At 50.6% G+C, this 22,292-nt stretch overlaps 2 protein-coding genes across 2 annotated transcripts in view; one reads left to right on the top strand and one right to left on the bottom strand.

Moving 5' to 3' along the window:
• Positions 1-5,522: 5,522 nt before the first annotated feature.
• MYCGRDRAFT_97634 (uncharacterized protein) lies at positions 5,523-6,157 on the bottom strand (the record flags this gene model as incomplete). Its single annotated transcript, XM_003847265.1, has 2 exons — positions 5,523-5,657; positions 5,711-6,157. 2 exons carry the CDS (start codon positions 6,155-6,157, stop codon positions 5,523-5,525), a joined length of 582 nt encoding a protein of 193 aa, XP_003847313.1.
• Positions 6,158-6,843: 686 nt separating this feature from the next.
• The window catches only part of MYCGRDRAFT_51688 (uncharacterized protein), a gene marked incomplete at both ends in the record, with an annotated part of 45,414 nt that continues 29,965 nt past the window's right edge, over positions 6,844-22,292 (top strand). The window contains 2 exons of the mRNA XM_003847338.1: positions 6,844-7,046; positions 9,783-9,871. Of these exons, the coding sequence (XP_003847386.1) occupies positions 6,844-7,046; positions 9,783-9,871 (292 nt within the window). The remainder of the gene's footprint in view (positions 7,047-9,782; positions 9,872-22,292) is intronic.

Genomic DNA, 22,292 nt, shown 5'->3' with positions numbered 1-22,292 from the left:
TGTGTTGCGTTGAGCGCTGCGGTATGTTGTACCATAAGGTCCCTCGATCATTCTGTTCACGCTGGCCTAATGTTGCGAGGAAGGAGGTCTCTCTGGTCATTTTCCGTTCCGCCTACTGCAGCTTGGTCGACTTCCTGGACTCGATGACTTGGGAGATGTGCGGCTTGTGTTCTTTTGCCGTTGGCTCGTCCAGATGAGATCCGGTCCGGCTCCTCGTCGAGTGCGTTAAGCCGCTGAAGTCGTCAGTCAGGGAGGTTAAGAAGCTAAGAGTACTCGGTCTCATAGTCGTGAGGTATGACGAACCACAAATTCAGACTGACAGTCGAACATTGGATTCGACTTTAGCAACGGTCGGCTTTCCTCTGCATCACCTCCGCCGGCATGACCTCCGATATGTAAGATGTCTGCGTCTACGACTTCTCCACTCTACCGCTCCTGAATGCTATCTCGATCGGCACGACCTACGCCCTTGTGTCTAAACTCCGTCGCCTTGACTATGACCACAGTTACAACCCACGTACGACGACCCTCTCCCTAGGTGCGTTGACGACCCAGCCGCTACAACATCAGTCGCCTCTTTCGAGTAGAGGGCGACGTATTAAGCTAAGGGAGATATAACGAGCTTTAATCGCGCGGCTACCTTATAGACTACCTATTAGAGTTAAGCCGATATGCTCCCTAGAGACAGCGATAAGTTTACTAGCTTCCTCGTATAAGACCTCGAGTTTATCTCGTTCTTTCTACGTCCGCTATAGGTAGGAGTCTAGGCGAGGGCGGTTACTAACAATTTTAACTATAGATTCCTATAAGACCAAATAGAACCATTAGAGAACTTCTTAGTCGCCCACACATTTACGAATTCCGTTACTCACAACCATTTCAAACCAGCCCCGCAGCCACGACTTTAACCCAGCGTCACGAGTCACCGCAGCATTGTGAAAGATTCCTCTATGGACCGCGTTGTAGGCGATAACGACACCCAGCGCGACGACACACAGCACAAGCTGTCCTCCGTGCATTGATTCTGCTGCCGGTGCAGCACAATGCACAGGTATTGCTATGACACTCGATAATGAGCCATACGCCAAGTAGCCATTGGAATCAATTCGCTTGCAGGCCGACTGTTCTACAGCTGTACAGTTCTCGCAACCATTTCGGACCCACTTATACAATCTACTCGTTACGTAGCCAAGTCGATTGGCGCCTGGGAATTCCTCTTCTGGCCGAGAACTCCGAATCAGCCTTTACAATATCCTACTTTCCAACTCGCCCTCCAAGCACTGCGAACGTTAAGTCGACCACGATTATTATTAAGACATCTACGTCGGAAACGCGACTGGGACGACGATATAGTAAGGGCACCTACTCCGACGTGTAGTAGACAACGCTCATTGTGGAAGCGTAGACAACCTACCAACTATCGCCTCCGCCTTAAGACGATTCTCGTTCCTACCGAAGTCTAGGAACTCGTCCTACTTTACCTCTCCCTACGGGAAATTCTGCGCTGCCTCGGCCTCTCTACATTTCACGGGACGATTCGTGGCTCGAAGGAACTCTAACGCCGACTCTTCCTCGGGGCAGATTACCGCTTCCCTGCTAGCAAAGCTATAATAGGTCCGTAAAAGCTCGTCCGAGTTCCGGAGGACGACCTCGGTCGTATCTATTCTAATTCTTTCGCTATTACCGACATTATCCCTATCGTACTATTCTCCCGTACCTTCTCCGGCCCCGATAGCACTATACGTATTAACCTTAGACTCTTAAAGAGACTGTAGCAATACCTCGACATCTACGATCCTAAGCCTCTTCCTTCTTCCTTCGGCGAAATGTTCCTTACTTAACTACCTATCGCGAAAGTAAAACTTACCTATTCGGCTATCCTTATTATATATACGGCTGCCTCTTCAAACGGAAGGCCCACTTCCGTAGCTAGTTGTACGGCAACGTAGTAGTACTTAGAAGTGTAGGATAGGGTAAAAGTTAAGGACCTAGTAAAGAGCTTTTATAAGAGCAACCTAAGGATAGTCGATAAATATATAAATGTAGGTAGAGATATAAAAGTATTAGATAAGGGTGTAGACATTTCGTCCGGTAGGGTCTTTCTTATTAGTAGACTATAAGTAGGGAGTCGGAAGGCCGAAAAGGAGGCGGTTTAGGAAGAGGGTTAGTGTAATAAATTCGGAATCGAAAGAGATAGTTTGTTAGAGAACAATAATAGATAGGAAGCAATTATGCAAACGAAAAAATTAGAGGTGACAACGTTAATAACCTTATAACCAACTTCGTACGATTGTTATATGTCTACGGTATTAGCTACCGACTTTCTTTCTCCTTTCGTAATAACTTTTATAAATAGCTACCTAACACTACCCCTACATATATAATACTACCTCGCTACCCTGTCCTTCTCGGAGTGTACCTTACATAATTAATAAATTAATTATTAGACCTATATAAACTACTTAAGTCTCGACCTTAGTAGCGGTAAATACGGTAGTAATCGCTATAATAGCCTTTACCGATCGGATCGTATAGCGTTATCGTCGGGCTAAAAAGGAACTCGTAGATATAGGTACTACTAGGCTAGGTATATCTATATAGGAAAAGTATCTACTTCGCATCCGTAGTAGTATAGCGCGCTAGGAGAAGTCCGACCGCTAAGTATACTACGGCTATCTCCCGCCTTAGACCGCTAGTCTCTTCCCCGCTCGCCGTCTCGGACTATCCTTACTACGAACTAGGTAAGATAGATAGTTACGGTAAGTTCCTTTATATATGTCGCTCCCTATTACCTCCTTACCGGTCTAGGTTTCCTATTATATATCTAAGCACTCTTCGTTCTAGAAGGCAACTCCTCGCTACTATACTTCGTTCCGCGCCGGAATAGAAACCTACTCTCTATAAGTACCCGCTAACCTATAATATAAAGAGGTCTACTTAGACTAAACTCTATAGATATTAAAGAGATTAGTCTTAAATTTCCGAATACGAGGTTTCCTCGCTATTTCTATTACTTATCTACTTATAAGTAGACTTACGGGTGTCGGCGTAACGCTAAAACGGCGTATAGTATATTAATCTTTTTATAGCTAACCTTAGACCTTTCTAGCTAGCGTTCCTTCTCTCTTTACCGATACTATTAATCCTTACTATATACTTATTCACCTCTATATCCCTCTATTTATAACCGCTAGGCGTTCTAGTTATTAAGACTCTCGTCCTTAGCGCTATATAATAAAGTTCTAGTTATACGTTAGACGTTTAAAAATCGCGAACCGATATTAGAATTATAAGTCTATATATCGGGCCTCTCTTTATCTAAGTCTTTTTTTAAATACTATATCGAGATATAAGCCGCCGACTTAGTTAGGAAGATCTCGTATATTTACGGTTAAAGATTATAGTAAGAATCTAGCTCGCGGACTAAACTAGTATTATATAATATATATAAGAATATATCTATAATACGGTAGGCGAGATAAACTAAATAGAAGCAACTAGTCTATAATCTTAGCGGATTATTAGTATCTATAATATCGCCGGAGAGATAATAAAGAGCCTACTTTTAGGGCTTTAGGAGGTAAAATGTAATATATATATATAACTTAATAGAATAGGTAGGTCCGGTAGGTAATTTTCTATAGCTAAAAATAGTATCTATAATTCTCTCTAGCTATTACGATATTTACTTAAAACCTTATCCCTTTAATATCGAGCTAGTATACCTAAGGTATACCTATTTTCGTATCTATAATAAAATAGGTAGCAATCTTACTAGCCCTTATACTATAGTCTTAGAGTAAATATAAGCCTAGTATTCCCTTAATATCCTTCTTTTCTATAAGTCGTTTACTCTATTTACTAATCGCGGTAGTAGAAGCGTCCGTAATAGCTTTAGAGGATAGTACGTTCTAAGTTATATTATATCTACGTATAGATATAAATATAATAATTTTTAATCTAGAAGTAGGACGGTTAGTCGACTATAGACGAGAATCCTTAAAGGAGTAAAGAAGCTCCGTATAGATCTAACCGTAATAGTATCCTCCGCTCTAAACTCTACTTTATTAGCTTTAAATTATATACTCTACTATAAAACTTTAATATAACCCTTACTAGCTCCCTTTTAATAGATACTCTATAGTACCCTCCTATCCTTTACCTCTCTACCGCCGCGCCGTCCGCCCTATAGCCTACTATCTTATCTTATGTTTAATATCCCGCGACCGTTTCTAGTAGGAGATTACGTTAAGACTAAAAGACCGATTAAGCTAGTCTAGAGACCGTTATAGGGGAGCGTACTTATACTAATCGATGTCCGGGAAGTTAACCTCGTCGGTAAGCCGGGCCTATAGCGTAGAAACGTTAGTACTTATATTAGGCTAAGAAGAGGCTATAAAGACGTTATCGAGTTTAGATAAGTCTTATAAGTAGTAAGGCTGTTTCCTTATCGATATACTTTTAATAAGTATTACGCGATATAGATTAATAGGAGTACGATCGAGAATAGAGCGGACGTTAGTAGAGCGGAGGTAGTAGTAACGCCGGCGATATAGCGGATAGGCCGGTAGTAGTAGCGGTATTATCCTTTAGGTAAAATTAGAAGTAGCGCGGGTTTAGCGATCGTCTTCGCCTAGATAAGTTATCTTCTCGGAGTATATCCTAAATATAGGGGATATATCGAGTGCCTCTAAATGCCTACTAGCGCTTACGTAGCTAGCGTACGAGAGCTCTATATTAGGGACTATAGGATATAGTATTTATAAGGGCGATATTTATATTAGGGTACTTAGTATACGTCTCGGATACGAATAATAATTACTCGATTATAGGCTAGGCGAGGAAGGCGTTGTTTTAATAATTAAGAAGTTCTTCGATAGAGGAGATTGCTGGCGCGGACATGCTCCGCAATCGACGGCGTGGTTGGGACCACATCTGACGTGGTTGTATTGCCGCTGTATGCTGGTACGTGATTTCCTGGTAGAGCCAAGGAATGTACATAACGTTTGCCGGAATCTCGTAGTATTTACGCGGTAAATTACGATTTAATACGTAGCATAGGAGATTAATGTCTACTAGCAACGACTAACCGCGGTTACGATTAGAGCCTTAGGAAGGATGAAAGTTGACGACCGCGCTCGCGATAGAAGCCTTAGACCGACATAAGGTGGCCACAGTACCTACACGTGCTCGCCTGTGTCCTTCGCGTATCCCGCCCATCTCCTTCGGCGAGTAATACGTTACTCTAGCTAGTAGTCCATCAGGCTTCTTCGGCGAGGTGAGTGGGAGTGAATCCAGTGCGGACCGATCGTCGTTCAGTGTTATGAAGGGTTAAACGGGTAGGATTATCGTGCTTGCGGTCTACCCACAGCCCTACGAACAAGCGAATTCCCTCGGTCTTCCAAACGTGCCCAGCGCCACCAACCCCATGCAGGCCCAGCCCAGACCCGATGATCAAGGGACTGCCTGAACGCGGTCCGGAACCACGTTGTCGATTGTGTTTCCCGTTACTATAAGCTGCTTCACAGGTCTTTATCCTGCAGTGTGTGTGTGCCTATCTTCGTAGGGTCAAGCGCAACGTGCTCAATAAGCTCGAACGCAGCAGGTGCGAAAGCTTGCTGCATAATTGGGTCGATCTTGAAACGCATGCTAGAAGGCTGCGGAAGAAGTTAGCATGTATGAATAGACACACATGTGCAAGTAAACTGACCTCGCCGGGGGTAGAATGAGGGTAATGGAGGTCGAAGCTCGTGCCTGTGCGCAGAAGTTGCATAGTGACAAAGTGCATTGTGTCGCCGTGGTCAACTTCTTGTGGAAGGCCAACGACGCAATGGCGGTTGCCCAGGAATATGCCGATATCATACACCTTCCGCTGAACACCATTCGGTCCATCATGTTTCGGATCGGGATGGTATCGGAGTTTGAAGCAAGCTTTGTCCTCTGAATTGGCCACTGTTGCGTCGTTGGGAGAGCGACCGATGGATCCGGTGAAGATGTAGCCCTCGCGAAGGACGTGAGCATAACCATTGCTCGCTTTGGTACGAGAAGTACTGATAGGAGTCGTGCTCGGCAGAGGAAGCTTGGATGCGGCATTTGACGTAGCTTGATGTGTGGAAGCAACAGTATTGTGCGTCGAGCTCATGGCCTGCAAATCCATCGTCACTCGTCAGGTCAAGACGTGCAATTGCGCGGCGTTGCAAAGCCGCATGAGCCCTTGGCTGCAATGTCTCGGGCCCTTTTGAAAGTCGGCAGCTTACACCGTGTCTTAAGGCTGGGCCAACGTACAGCTTCCTTGACAATCTCTCTGGCACGTAAAACCTCGTCCTGAGGCATCATAAACGCTGGCCGGCGGTGTGATACTCCGAACGACTTGAAGGAGAAGTTGGGAGAGGAGCGCGATTCGGTGTCGGTGTCGGGTTGATGGAAAGGCGAAGTGTATCGTGCTGTTTGTTTGTTTTGGTCATGATGTGTCTCGAAAGGGTCCAGAGGGAGAGCAACTTGGAAGAACTTTTTTCGCGTACAATCTGTCACGACGGCGTACAAGAACAAGCGACGGGAGCGTTGAAGTGCGCAGGATAGAACGAGGTATCCGAGTGTTTTCGCATCGCAGCCAGAGTATGTAGAAGAAATAATACTTAATGTAATGCGCACATGACAGCCATGAAGCTGTTTGCTCGTGAAGCTTCGTCGTGTCATTAGCAAGTCGACCTGCCACCTTCCACATTAGTTACAAGCTTCATTCACTTCCCAGCCTTGGCATTTGGCAGTTGAACTTCACCTCACCCGCGCGACAGCTCACCCTCCCGACAGCTTACCTCCGCAACAGCTTACCTCCGCAACAGCTCACCCTCCCGACATCGCACCCTCACGACATCTCACCCTCCCGACATCGCACCCTCGCGACATTACACCCTCACGACAGCTCACCCTTACGACGTCTCACCCTCGCGACGTCTCACCCTCGCGACGTCTCACCCTCGCGACATCTCACCCTCGCGACATCTCACCCTGATAGCATCTCACCCTCCCGACATCTACCTCCGCACGTAAAGCATTACCCTAATTGTTATCACCACCAAACTTCTCTAGTCCCCCCTTCTTTCCGGACAACAACATTACTTCCTCGTCGGCAGCAGCCATCATGTTCTTGTCCTCTTCGCCCGCACAGGAAACAGGTCTATCCAGACTCCCGTTCCACAACATTGTCTTACTCCCATCACCCCGTCCACCACCATCATAGCAAACATCCCACCACGACCTACTACTGCTGCGTCGTCATCAAGTCACCCGGCCGCATTACAAAGCGCCAGCATGAAACCCCTATCTCCGCCGCTGCCTCCCACATCGCCCTGTCTGCAGTCCAATCCCGCCCACGTGGTCGCCACCGAATTCCTCTCCGGCGTCCTCTACCCCTCGTCAAAGCGGTCGTAGAGCGCCTGGGCATCCACTGCGAGAAATGCGTCTCCAAATGCATAACTAAGCAAGAGACAACATGTACGCGAATGCTGGGCAACCGACCAACGTCCCCGCTGATGTCTTCCACTCACGTCTGATGTTGGTCAAGGATTATCTCCTCGAACAACACGTCGATCAAGCGTGCTTCGTGTCCATTTGGGTCATCTATAAGCGTTTTCGGCGGTGTGGGGTAGTAACTGCTTTGCGACTGCCGTGAATGCCTTCTCCTGGTGTACACCCGGATCTACAGTTTCCCCCCCCCCCCCAGATCAATTCGCCCGAGGAAAGTCCCACCTCCCTTCTCCGTTCGATGGAGCCCCAGCCTGCTGCGTCGATCGCGACTTACTGTCCATCCATGAAAATATGGGTGCAGCATTAGCTGGCACTGGCTCAGGTCATGCCAAACCCGATGCCCCACTGCTCGCCCGTCAGCATGAGCATAAGCACAAACAGTTGCCAAACCCGGATATTCTCGTGGATATACTTAAGGATTCGGAGGTCACGCTGCTTGAACCATCAACGACCACGCTTACAAATCGTGGCCAACCGTAGCAGCCGCTCTGGACCGGTGTGTACAGAGCCAGCATCCAGCTGCCCCGTCCATTGACAATCCCTCGTCAACCCTCAGCCCCCGACCTCGATGACTAGGAGGACTACTTCGTTCCATGCCACTATCCAGTCTGGTGCGGAGACTCCGTGATCTTCACGACGTGGAAGTAGAGGATAGGTGGAGGATGTGGGGGAAGGGGGTTCTTGTTAGCGAGGAGGATACCTATATCATTCCCTTCCTTGTCATTGACGGGGGATATAGTTGTCTTTCCTCTTTCATAAGTCAGAGGTCGGGACGGCGATGAGATGAGAAGACATGAGACCACCGCCAAGGGACTGATACAATACAAGATGTGTCCATATCTCGGAGTTAAAGCAGCCAGGCGATGCTCTTCTCGATGAGAGTTGTGGACTAGAAAGGACACATCGCATTTCGAGCCATCACGACGTCTTTCAACTTCAGGCCAATAACCAGAACCGTGACCTACCGGCCAGGCTCTTACATTTACGACACTGATTCTGGAAACAACAGGCATCAATTCATCAAGGTACTAACCAGCGACACGAATGCAATCAAGACCGCGGGAGACTCTTCCTCTTCACCCGGCAGGTCCCAATAGCTTATCTCCTCTCCTTAATCCCTCCACCACGGTGACTGTCTTCCTCCTCTCCGATCACCGTCGAAGCCGAACCTCCTCCGCTCCGCTACGACGCACGCAATACGATCTGGTCGACCGCTAATCGGCGGGTAGGTCGGAAAAGGGAATTAGAGGAGCACTATAAGGTAAGGGAGGTCGTTGAAGAAGTACCCCAAAATGGACGAAGGGCGAAGTAGTAATGGAAAGAGAAGACGAGGCAAGGGTGCTAGTATATCGTAGTGCTCCGACGAGTAATAGAGGCGGCGAGAGGGGCGACATGGACGCGGGCAAGGGAAGGACAGTAGAAGAGCTATGAGTTTAGTGTTACAAATTGGTACTATAGAAGCAGCTTATTTCTATCTCGAACGACAGATAGCAGTTATCTACTCCGGCGACTCTGTCGAACACTGCGAGACGTTCGATTGCGGAACCTCGTAGGACCAGACAACGTCCTATATGTCCAGTCAAACAAGACAAGCTATTCAATTTCGGGCGTAGGGGATATAAGGACTAGGATGTTATTAAGATAGCGACAAGGAGGATCAAGCTCGAGGTTTATTGTCGTGCGGGAATGGAAGTAGGTGTGGAACTAATTGATTCGCAGGTCCGGAGCTCTGTCCAACGAAACAAGACATCTATCTCGACAACCTTCGGCACGGGAGATTAGGACTAATAGCAACCGAGAGTCAAACTCCAGGTCGGTTCCGCCGTGGAAGGAGCTGACTAGTTTACAGATCCGGAGACTTCTTCAAACGACCCAAGATGTCAATCTCGGGAGCCCGCAACACAAGAATCCGGGTATTCCGTTACGCAGCATGTTTAATCTCGGAAAGCTGCATAGACATGTCAAGTCGACGTCCAACCCTGTTACTCCCGTCCAGAACCCCTCTCGTTAGAATAATTATTAGATTCGTATCTCTGCGCTTAGTTGCTTGTCTTGTAAATCGAAGCTCTTTACCATCAACTCCCCATCCACTCCTTAATTATATCAACTACTACTAACTAGCACAACCATGACTTCCATCACATCCTCTAGCAGCGATGCTCCAGACCGACCTATCGGTAGCAAGCGCAAAGCATCTACAGAGGCTCCAGACAATCCGTTCTCCCACCTCGATTGCGATAACAAGCATCCTGGAGTAATCCTGTCCGCAGTCAATCGTCAAATGATCGAGCTACGCCGCAGCAACTGCTACAAGCGCACTCGACATGCACCTACATTACAAGGCGTGTCTCCCTTGGACGTGTACCCAGTCGACAACGATTCAGCGTCTTCACCACCACACCTCGTCGTCTAGCAATCTCGCCGCTTTCATGGAGATATCAACAACCAAGTCGAACAGCCCGCATCGCCAATTTCAACACAACTCGTCATCCCGTCACATCATCGCTCTGGTGAAGACGATGACAAAGACATACAAGCCGCCGGCGCACTACCCACTTCCCCGCTCCCAGCCGTGCCCCGTTCCCAGGCCGTAAGATCCCACATCCTCCCCTCCTCCTCGACAGCGATCAGACTAATATCGAGAAGAGCTTAACCTCCTCTTCCGCCTCCTGCTATTACTACCGCCATAACACCCACCCCGCACCCTTCTCCTCCTCCTCCCCAGACCCTATTATCGGCCCCAGCCCGTACAAGCCCGTCGCGCATACCCCGTCTTCAGCTCGACACGGCAACGGGAATGTCGAGGAAATAGCTCAGCGAAGTCGGTCGCGGAATAGGAGGGATGGACGAGATGGCCGGGATAATGAGGAGCAGCGCTCCTCGCCGACGAGTCGAAGGGCGTTCGTAGTGGCTTGGAGGAGGCCGGAGGCTGCTGAGGAGGAGGACGAGGAGAATGATATTGAGTCGGGATGTAGATTGAAGAAGGGAGAAGAGGAGGTTTAGTTAAAGGGGGAGGAGGAGGTAAAGTAGGAGACATTGAAGCCGAGTGGAAGATAAGGGCAGGGGAAGCGCGCGAAGATGATGGATGGATGATGGTAGTGTACAACAACAGCAGCCCGACGAAAGAAAGATTCTTCGTGCCAGCGAGAGGGGCAGCTAAGGAGAAAACAAGACCACCGGAAGCGGCCATTCTGGAAAGGACCGGGTCACAAATAGGAGGTACGTGAATGTTTACATCGATGTAAGATGTATTTGCAGGTTGCCGACGCTTAATGCTTGCTCGATGGAATCGACACGTCTCATCGTCCTGTGACCCGCTAGGGAGCCTCCGTCGGCCACTGCGTAGTAGCTATTGTTGCGCCTGCACCGTGATCTTAGCAGAAGTAGCATATGATATACATAGACTGCTGCCGCAATCTGCTATTGTTTGGAGAGGTAACGTTGGTAGTGAGTTTTGAGGCTGCATGGCAGCCGTCACTGCCACGCGTAGTTCTACATGTTGCAGAACCTCGTCCCATCGTTTCATCAACGAAAGAATCCCCCGCATACACGAACCGCAGCAGCAGCAGCTGCTGCTGCGAGACCAACCTGGGCAAAATGGCGCTGACGCCGCCCGCTCTGATTCGGTCTCTAGCGGTTACTTCATACGTCTCGGCCTCCTTAGGACCGTAGGAGTTATAACCGTACTAGCTACATCGATTCCCTCGTGGTTACAGCGCAGTCACGACGACATGCACGTTGGCCAAGTCCGGCCTCTTGCTAGAGGTCGCAACGACGGAAATCAGAACCAGCCCAACCCTCGACTCTACTTATCGTCGCCACACTTCCCCGCTGGAGAATCGGCAGAATCTGCTCGGCCCAACGAATCTCGGAAGGTAAAGAAGAAAAAGCCGGGAGACACGCGCCGAGCATACTGGAGGGATACCGGCGTGGGAGTTGGGAGTTGGTCCCGCTGCGAAGGCGACACACGGTGATGGGGCGAAGCAACGTGGAGATCGGAGCGGTAGGTAGGAATTAGCTTGTCAGGTTCTGGAAGGGTCTGTTGCGGCTTCGGTGATGGACTGGACGCAGATGAAGCAGCTTTCACCCTAGCCAAAGATCAGCTCAATCGGATGACAAGGAGATGATGCTGTGCAAGATTGAAGACTTAAAATCTCCTCCACGGGCGTCCAGCGTTTGATATGCAAAGGTATACGTATATAAAGAAGATGTGAATCTCTGTACTTCCAACCCCGTGCTTCCATTAGTTTCTCGTCTGAATGCAGATATAATTCGTCACCGATCAGGGCACTCACAGATTACATTCTTTGGAATAATGTAGAGAAGAGTGTATCACGACTGAGGGTTGGTTCGTATGATGCCCGGCAAACACCTGTGACCTTCCATTTCGCCGACGAATATCCCGCCGATGCATTCCAACTCTAAAGCACTTATGCATCTTCCTTACCTCGCTGTTTCAGTGCTGCACCCTCGGCCTCCCTCTCCGCAATCGTCTTGTATAGCGCCTCGCGCTGCGCGCGGAGGTCGATCCACTTCGCGGTCCATACGCGCATCTTGTCGTTAGTATCGTCGGCTGTAGCGACGGTAAGAGGTAGCAGAGCTCATGCCTCCAAGAAGAAAGGTTTGAAACAATCTCCTAACTCTGCTTTTGGGTAAGACGCATTTTCGTGATGGGCGGCGCCGGACGTGTCTCCTAGATCTGCCTGGTCGGCATGTTAGTAGTGGAGATTGCTAAGGAGACCGATGCAGTCAGAGTAAGGTAGAGGCGACACCAACCAGTCGGAGGGAAACGAAGGCATGATGTAGAGAAGATGGACGAAGTGAAGGTCAAGGTAAATAATGAAGATAAAGATAAAGTGGCTTTTCGCGTAAAGTGCTGTAGTGCACCGCCTCCACCGCCTTCACCACCTTGGCACGTCCAGCTGTACAGCGAGTCCGGACCCGACAAAGCCGACGAATAATCCGTCAACCCTTCCGACTAGAATCGCGACGACGAGATCGAAGATTCATCCTCCCACGCCTCCACCCGGGAATCGGACAGTTGTGTATGGCGCAGAAGACCTTTATCACTGACCGCTTGCGCGTTGTGGGGAGATCGGCTCAAGTGTGTGTTTTTTCGATGAGCGTGTGCAGCTGACGGCGGATGAGGCTCCAGCTAAGGCGCCTAGGGGAGCGACATTCAACATGTCGGCGGAGATGTGGATTGCATCTTCGAATCGGAGACTGAAGCTCCATGTATACATGTTCTTCCCCGAGAAGCGCAATTCAACGTCGAAGGTTCAGGTCTCCAAGCTCTTCTCCCTGACCTGCTGGTCTTGATATATCAAGGACCCTTCTTGTTGCATTCTCCTAAACCCCCCGTGCCATTATGCATATTGCATTGTACCCGGGTAAAGAGCATCTTAACCTTCAGAATGTAATCGCCGCCGAGTTGTCGGGAGTGTAAGTGATCTTAATCCTAGGGTTAGCATTAGCGAATTGTTCGCGGAAGTGGTAGACATAGTGAAGTCTAAGATTGGAGACGGTGCAGGAAGAGTCCTACACGAGTGCGATCGGACGAGGTGTGGTGTTGGCGGTGGGACAGCGGTAGGACTGTATAGACAGAAAGAAGGAGTGAAAGGATCGTTAACTCGTCGGAAGGACGGACGGGGCAATGAGTCCCGGATTCGATAGAGCGCTAGAACTAAAAGAGGATACGCAAGACTAGAGGGGGCGTCTCGGTTCGGCGCGGCGCGGCTCGGCTCGGCTAGACCAGCGTCGGCGATAACGAGCTCGCGGGCTAGACTTCTTAACAGCCGAGACAAAGCGATAACCCGATAATGGATTCGCACGAAGCATACATCCAAGCGAGTTACTTTGAGCTGCATCAAGGTTTGCATTGGTGCAGTAGTGGACAGAACAACACCCACTTCGCGACCACGTTAAGGTGGCCCGACTTCGCCAGCTCGACCCGCCGGCAGACGAACTTCTTTGACTGTCGTCGTTCTCGGCGGCATCAGCGCTGGCAAGAAAAGCAGAGGCAGATCCTAGCATTAGTCCATGATTCGCGGCGATTCCTGGCGCCGATGGAAGGACGCTTGCGACGAGATCTCCCCGGTCTGATACGACTGCCACTATATGGATCGCAAGTCACAAGCCAGTTTTAAGCAAGTCGATCGCCGGAGCAGCAGAGCCACAGTCCAGGAGCGACTAGTTCTCTCCAAAACTGTAAATCACCAAGAAAGGCGAAGATGAGTTCAAAGATGATGATGGTAATGATCGCGCCCGTTGAAGACATCCATTTAATCAAAATGCAATCTGTGTTGAGTCTTGATGCCGTGGATGTGTTGCCAGCAATACACCTCCGCTTGCACTGCCTCCTCCTTCAAACGCCCGCCCGGACCTGCTCCGTTCCACCGCCGATTGCAGTGTTGATTCGAGGTCCACGGTTCGAGCCCGCGTGAAATCACCAACCTGTTCCTCGAATTCAGACGGACGAGAAGGTTGCGATCGAATGTTGCTACACTCCACAACCAAGGTCATGCTTTCGGCCCTGCCCAGGTGGGAATAAACAGCAGCTGCCCTAGCTTCGTTGAAGAGACCTTTCAGCACACCGGCCGGTGTCATCATTAAGACGTGGACGTCATGAGCGCCCACAAGCTTCGCTGGTTTTCGGAGCCGTCTCCGCTAGCATTGCCGGTTCTGTCGTATGCTTTGCTGCTTAGATCGTGCGCATCGGGCCTCTGGTCGAGTGAGAATAGAGGCCGGGACATCATCGTCGTCGTGGCAGAGCGTTGTAGGAGGACTGGTTGGGGAGTTCTCGTCGACAGACGGGTTGGTAGCGGAGGTCAAAAAGAGGTCCGCAGCGCAAGCGAAGCAGGGATGGGCATCGAGGAAAGGATCGATGTCGATCATCTCCGGCTTGACCGCACAGGTGTGGGAGGTTATGGTATCAGCCTGCCCTCCTCCCGGAACATGTCGCTTGAAGATAAGCCGCCTTCGGACAGGGTCGTGCCGTCCTCCATGGTCCCACTGTGCGATTCCGCGGAAGCGGCCAACGCGGTGGAGGGTTGGCGGGTGTGGTGTTGCGTCATTGTCATTATGCAGAGCACGCTTAGTGTTGGGAGGGGTTTTGGGAGCGTCGACCGTCGGCAGCATGTGGGATCTGAGCTGGTATCGATGGTGCTGGCCGCGAGAAGGGCGGTGAGGATTCTTTGGCCGTGCGCCTGTCATGATGAGGTTGGGCGGCAGATGGGAATGAAAGTAGGAGATGACGAGTAGCTCACAGAGCGAGGAATAGTTTGTCCGGCTGGATGTGAAGAACGAGGGGAATCGGGGAGTGGGAAGCCGATCGAAGGCCGTGATCGCTTTCAGTACATATGCGTGGCATTTGTCCTCTGCCCAACAGGAAGTGAACGGCAGACAAGTCCTCTTATATCTTTCCTGACCAGCAAAAACCCTCCCAGCAATAATCCTGCCAGCAATGCTGCTTGGTAGTAGTATTCCTCCTCCTACGGGTAGGTGCAGGAAGAAGATGACCCTGGGACGGGATTTCGAAACGTGCAAGTGGAGGACAATTAACTTGGCTATATCCTCTAATGGTTCGATCAAGGTCATCGATTCCCATCTTCCCGGGAACGGCATCGAGCGCGGACGCATGATTCACAAACAACGACAACTCCGTCCTTGCCAAAGATCGTAAGCAAAGACAGCTTCAATCGCTATTAGGTCTCCGGCACTCGCGGGGCAAGTGATCGGTTCGAAGGGAGCGGTCGCGGAACGAGCAGATTATCGCCCAAGCACGCTTCAAAGGAAAACATTGCAAATTAGACCAAGATATAGCAGGAATCAGGCAAGTAGATCCGCTGACAGTGATGTCGAGATCCGACCTGCGAGAGCAGTTTCACTGCCTTTGCTTGCCCAAGTTCAAGCATGTCCGTAGCGATCGCCGACCTGTGTCGTCTCCTGCTAGGAGTTTCCGTTCGATGACGAGTGCGTAGCTGCGTGTCGCTCGTTCAGGGCATGTTCGAGTCCGTCGGACTTACGCTCGGAGCAGCATGGTAGAATTTAACAGCCGGATCTAGGTATGGCGGTAACGTCGCATGCTATATAGTTCTACTTAGAAGTCGAAGTCGGAGCGGGAGTGTTTCCTATTGACGCATCCTGCTCTCATAAACTACAGCAGCCTTTGCTCTACTCAGGGCCTTGCGATGTGTGGAGCTCGATCCGATCCGATATCTTCGGTATCGAAGTATTCTGTCTGTATGTAATGTAGACATCTGCTCGTGCGCACAGTATCAATTCTGGCTTAGAGTATGTTGTCCTTATTCTTCCGACTCTCCACCATCACTTACCCCGACAGCTGATGTGTAAAGCTGCCGGTAAAAACATCCCATCGCTTGAACTGCGATAGCAGATGTTGTTATTGTGTGGGCCCTCGGCGATGCTCCAGTACGCACGCCATCCTTCCGGCAGCGCTGGCCATGGGCACAGTGTCGGTGGTAGGCGCAAAGTGTTCATGCTTGGCCGCCGAGTTGTCGCCGCTGCATCGCCATTGCTGCGAGGAACGTTCCCTTTCGGCCTGCTGTGATCAACGCTGTACATCGATTAGTTCGGGGCATGATGACTAGCGTGCGAAGAGCTGCTCTGCACTGTGTCATGGTGTCACGGAGTTTCGGCCACTATCGAAATTTAAGCTGCTAGCATGCGTCGAGCTAGAAGGGATCCAGGCCGTTGTATGAAAATGTGATGTTGGCAAGTGCTCTGCTGGGTCCGAGTGCTTTTCTTAAACGTTTCGCTGTCGATGTGTCGAATGCAGGTGACGCGAATCCCAATGCAGGAGAACGTCCGAGCCTCGAGCCGGCTGTTGTCGGTTTTGCAGCTCGTCGCCCGACGTTGAAAATGACTTCCTTCCGCTGCTGCAATGTAGTGTGAGCCAAAGCATCTGAATAAGCATCGTCGAGAACATTGCTAACGCGTTCGGCACCAAGATTCGCGTGTAGACCGAGAGAGTTGCAAGAGGATCGACAACAATATTTATCTCTGGGAAGGGCAGGCGGTGGACTTGGTAAACATTGGACGAACTGCACCGTCTTGGGAAGCTAGAATGTCCAATGCTTGGACACTTGCTGCGTGCACCACGGGACACTCATCGATCTGCGTGCAGGTGCTACCTTGTCCGACGAGTGGTCTTGCGGCGTGTATGTTGGAACGTCCCGTTGACGTGCGCAGAGGATCAAGCGGATGTCCCAGCCTGCTGCATATATAGTATGTCAATTCTCGAATGCTGGTCGAGTCACGCATCAATCAAATCGTGCATAGTTCTCCTGATCCTTCATTCTGCCTGCCACTCGGCTTCGTCCTTGCAGCTCGTCCCGCCTGACACCAGTCGCAGCACTTTTTCCATCGTACAGTGCCCGCACCCGGCCCAATGCTGTCTTGTCTGGTCGAGGCCTTCTTCGACTAGACTCTGCGACTGTCCCGGCTCTCCTGAGCCCCTGAAGGCGCCGTCCAGCGCGACATCGTCCCCTGATCGAAAGTGATTGAGATGATCAGCAACGACGTCGACTTCCGCTGTTTCGGGCGGAGAAGCAGCATGTCTCTATCCCTTCCAATCCATTTCCCATCATAATTAAGTTGAACAAACGTCCTGGCCGTTGTCTAGTGGTCTTGTTAGTAGCTTCAGCCTTAGGCAACCATCAATCTCCATCCGCAGGCCGGTACACTACTACCACCAACACGCATCCTCTCCCTATTATTCCCTTCTCCTTCCGGATCACCTGTTCCAGCCACTCCACCCCCCACCATCATCCACTTCAACCCTCGCCGCCTCGACGTGCCCCGGGGCGCGCTCTTTACAATTTCCGCCAAACGGGATTTCGAAGCGCGTGCAGCGCCGCGGGAGGACCAGGTGCTGAGGGACATCTTTGGCGAGGCCGTGCCGCCACTCCGGACAGTGGACCAAGGAGGAGAGACGTGAGCTCGTAGGCAAGTCAGCGGCGGTGCCAGTGCACAACTTGAATCGGGCGGTGCATTGGACGCTGATCTGGGATGTGTATTGGCAGTGCTACTTGTGGGACGGACTCGCAAGGGCGTGGTCAGAAAAGCGGCGAGTCTGTGCCGAGACATATAGGCCACCATCCGAGACTCATCCAGTCAGCGTTTTACTACCAGCGAGCGAGAAGTCAACGGGAAAGTCTTTTTTTCACCTTTTCGGAACGACTCAGTCAAGACTCCCGGACGGATTGCCGGATTAGTATAGCCGCGCTCCGAACCCTTCTTGCTCTACTACCAGACCGACTAACGTCGACCCGACCCCTTTCCTTGGTTCATCATTACTGTGGATTCACACTTCCTTGCGAATGTAATGCCGATGGAGTATCTGGGGGATGCTTCCTAAATCGCACTAAGGATCCCACGAGAGTGAGGTGGTGGCTTCGTGTCGCTCATGGACTCGTTTTGTTGCGGCGAGCGCAAGCCCGCACGTCTACCGCAGAAGCGTGTGCGCTCTTCTGGACGATCGCCAACGCTGGCGGAAACGGGAATGCTCGGGAACACTACCTCCTATACTCTTAACTTACGATTTACAAATCTTCTACCGAGCTCTTAGGCTAATAGTAGTCTACACGCATCGGATTTTCTATTGCACTCGACTGAAATCGCCTGGACAGCGAGCCGACGCTCGCTGGCTCGAGAATCGCTTCCGAAGCTGGACCTTTCGCCTTCTACAGCTTGTGCCGCCGGAGTAAACACGAGTAATTACATGAAGAGACATGCTGTCCAGTCCGTCTACACTCAATTCTCTGTGACGGTTTCGACATGTACCGAGTTTCGCCGCTCGCTCGCTCTCTGGCCTCTGCCGCTCGTTTGCTTGCTCGCTTTCACCAAGTACATGTACTCCCGCATCTAGATGGCCCTCTCCGCGCCACTTGTCTCGCCCAGCAAGACAATGTCCTACAGACGAGTGACCCAAAAATCCCAGCACCGATGGCATATAGAGAAAGCCGACGACGACGAACCGTCTCTGAGGCACCTGCACTGGACAAATCACGTTGCGCGGATTGGCTTGTTAATGGAAACACCGTCTCATGCCAGTGACGGATGAAGAGGGACGAGATTAAGGAGGAGGAGAAGGTGGGATTGGGGTGGTTACGTCGCGATCAGGGCACGGCGGTGGACATGATCGCCAAACGACGTTCAGAGACCGTGGAAGGAAATTGATCGCGATCGGGAACCGTGGAGATTCCAAGATCAAACACTTGAAGAGCATGTCTCCGTTCCAAGAAACCTCGCCAGGCCACCATCTAAGACGATGCTTCTCCGGTCGATCGAGAGACTTGTGGCGATGTCCACATTTCAAATGGTCTGCTTCTCGCTTCTCACCTGGCCCGGCCTCGTCTGGAACCGTTTAACCTAGTCCCACTTCTCGAATCTTCCTATTTCGCAAGTGATGCGGATAGAGAAACGAAAGCATCAGGCTTTAGAACCTTCGGATCAATCACAAAACGTATCTCTCAGCCCTGCTCTTTTCGACATCAGATCCTCAAATACCTTGACCTAAGCACACTCGAGCTGACATACCGTCGACCTACCCATGATGTCAGGAGTACAGCACGCCTTCCGAGCGCTTCTACTCGTTCGGCAAGCACGGCCGACCTGTTCGAGGACTATTCGGCTGTTTCCGAATCCGCGGCCACGAGCACGGGCGCTGAGCAAGTCCACCCTATTAGGTTGTCCGCTGGAAAAATTCATGGAGGACATCAATGTCAAATTATGGACTATGGGCGCAAGCCGAAGGTTCATCCGCCCTTCCTCCGTCCGAGGCAATGCCATGTCGGGCCGCGCGATAGACAGCTCGGCTACGAGTCCCAAGTCTGCGACCAAACTACAAACCGCACACGATACCTCTATGTTTGCGCTGGAGAGAACATTTAAGGCGGCAAAGCGCATTGGACAAGAGTGTATCGATGCCACAATCAGTGCTCAAGCTACGAGGTCCGCACTCTCGACCATCGACTGCAAAATGACGTGGCCTGAAGTCTTACTTGGGACGACCTCGGTAGAATCGGATATACCGTCGTCTCCAAGCTGGGCTCCACCAAAGCCCAGCTCTGCTCGCCTACGATAGCACTGCACAGATGCGCCCAGCTCTTCGACCAACTCAATTCCTCTACTCGTCGCGGACGAACTTCCGTAATTGCGCGACGTCCAGCCAGTCCTGGCACAGGGCCCCTCCCTCCCGCTCCTCCTTTCTAACTGGATCGCCGTCGACATCGAAACCGCCCGTACTCGTCTCCCCCTCGTGCTGCGGCGCCTCCTCGTGCCCAACTCCTTCACGCTCCCAAATCCTTCACGCGTACACATCGTCCTCCCATTGCCCTTCCTCGCCATCACCCTCCCACTCTCCCTCGTCCACCCCATGCTCGTGCTCATGCTCATGCTGATGCTCATCCTCCTCCACCCCGTTCCGCGGGAGTCGACTCTCATCCCTAACAAAAGGCACCACCAACGCCATCGCGCGGGAAATCTCAACGACACAACGTACAAAGTCTCTCTCCCGCCAAAGGGTTTCGGCGGTAAGGAAGGCGCGGTGTAGAGCTTCTGTCGTGAAGGTTGTTAGGATGGTAGTAGTGGTAGTAGTGGTAGTAGTAGTGTAGCCCTGTTTCCGAGTTGGCTGTTGATTGGCGGGTACCTTGCTCGAGAGTTGGGGAGGAAGAACACCGTTCTTCTTTTTCTTGGGAGAGGAGGAGGACGAGTCCATCCACGACACTCTGGGAGTGTGCCCTCGTACCGTCTCTTCCCCAGCCGCACGTCTAGCGTCCTTTGCAACCCAGGAAGAAGCGACGACCTTTTCGCTCTTGGGCATGTTGTTCCTGTAGCTCGCCGTGGTCTCGTGGAGAGAGTCTCTCTCCCGTGCGATTGGCTCGGCCTCGGTCTCGTCCTCGCTTTGGACGTATATCCCACCACCATGTTCATAAACCAACCCCTCGCCTTCATGGTTAGCGTCCGCCATTGTCACATCCCAATGCAGCTTCTCCTCCTTCTTTACCTTCTCCTTCCCCTTCCTCTCCGCCTTCTTCGTCTCCAACTTATCCTTGCCTCTCCCTACTCCCTCCTCCTTTTTAGTCGAAGCCGCAGGAAGAGGGTTCCGCTCTGCCATACTCTTCCGAATCAAGGCCGCCGCACCGAACCGCTCTCCCGGGGGAAGATTGAACTCGGGCAAGTTCCTCCGAATCCATTTCAACAAGTTTGCTTTGTGTCGGGGCTCGTCAATGTCACTCTGCTCCCATAAGAGGAGGTCGTAGAGGGAGTTGAGATTGGTTGAGGTAAGGTCGCCGAGAGTCTGGAGGTAATTCTGGAAAGACAGGGGTCGGGGTTAGTTAAGGTGAAGATTGTGAGGGAGGGAGGAGGAGGAGGCACATGCGGTAGTGAAGAATTGGGTAATGATAGGTTTCGCGAGGGAGTAGTTGTGTTTGGAGGTCATGGCGAGGTAGAGGAGATGAGATGATGTTGAAGGTAAGATGGTGTCGGAGGAGAAATGGTTTCGGAGGTAAGGTGGTGTCGGAGAAGAAATGGTGTCGAGGAGAAATGATGCCGCAGGAGAAATGCTGCCCATCAAGAGGAATTCCATTCCATCAGGTAACACGCCAGGAGAAATGTTGTTCATGAAGAGAAATGTTGCTTATTAGGAAAAATGTTGTTCATCAGGAGAAATGATGTTCATTAGGAGACATGTTGTTCATCAGGAGAGATGTTGTTCATTAGGAGACATGTTGTTCATCGACCTCAACTCGGCCCAAGCACCTCCTGACTTTCTGCCTAAGGAGTCGAACATTCGGTAGGTGGGTGTGAAAGAGACAGCCTTCCATTTAGTGAATAAACACGCTACTGAATCCCGAGCAGGACCGTGGACGTCTTGAACTCGGCTCTCGTTGACTGGTGCTGGTCAAGTATAGTTAAGCTGCAGCCTAGCGGTAAAAGGAGGCAGAGACGTAGTAGCGGGAAGAGGTGGTGTTGTTTAGAGTAGAGAAGTCTGTCGAGGTCGAAATACCGTAACTTTTAATTGACTTCAGATCGCTATTCTCGCTTACAAATAAGTCGGGAAATGCTAAGCTAAATTCGAGATCAAACTTTTCTCTCTTACTAGGCTAACTAAATCTTCTAACACCTATAACACTACTACAATACTATAAACAGCGACGAACTTATATTACTATTATTACCTCCTATGTCGTCTCGTTATTTTGACGTATTAATATTGTCGTTACTATTACGGACGCTTACGTAATCGCTCCTCTAACTTTCCGGTTACCTATATTAAGAGACGTAGCCGAGATTCTTCTACTAAGACTCCTAAGACTCCTAAACACGCGTTTTCGACGAATCTACGTACGGTAGCGACGATATAGGCGATAGCGAGCTATCCGACCTTCCTTAGAGCCTCCCTAAGGACGCGTATTCGTAGTTTTAGACATAGTTACTACTATCCTTAGATATACTAGAGCCGGAGCCGTAACTACTAATAGAGACTTAGGTTATTGCTCTAAGTAATAGGGACCCTACTAAGGAGGCTATATAGCGCGACGGCATCGACGGCAATACTAGCTATATAATTATAAGAAGGCGTATAAGGGCGTTGTCGACTAAGGGCGTAGAGGTAACAATAACGCCGGCTAAACGAACGAGAAGGAAGTCGGTAACCTTTACGCTTCCTCCTAACTATATTAGTAGCGATATAGTAGTGCCTCTAATAGGCGGCATAGTAGCTTAAATGCTACCTAAAAAGG

Source organism: Zymoseptoria tritici, chromosome 15, assembly GCF_000219625.1.
Source record: "Zymoseptoria tritici IPO323 chromosome 15, whole genome shotgun sequence".
In the NCBI taxonomy this organism is placed as follows: Eukaryota; Fungi; Ascomycota; class Dothideomycetes; order Mycosphaerellales; family Mycosphaerellaceae; genus Zymoseptoria; species Zymoseptoria tritici.
The sequence above is the reverse complement of the archived record's forward strand: the minus strand, read 5'-3'. Positions and strand labels throughout refer to the sequence as shown.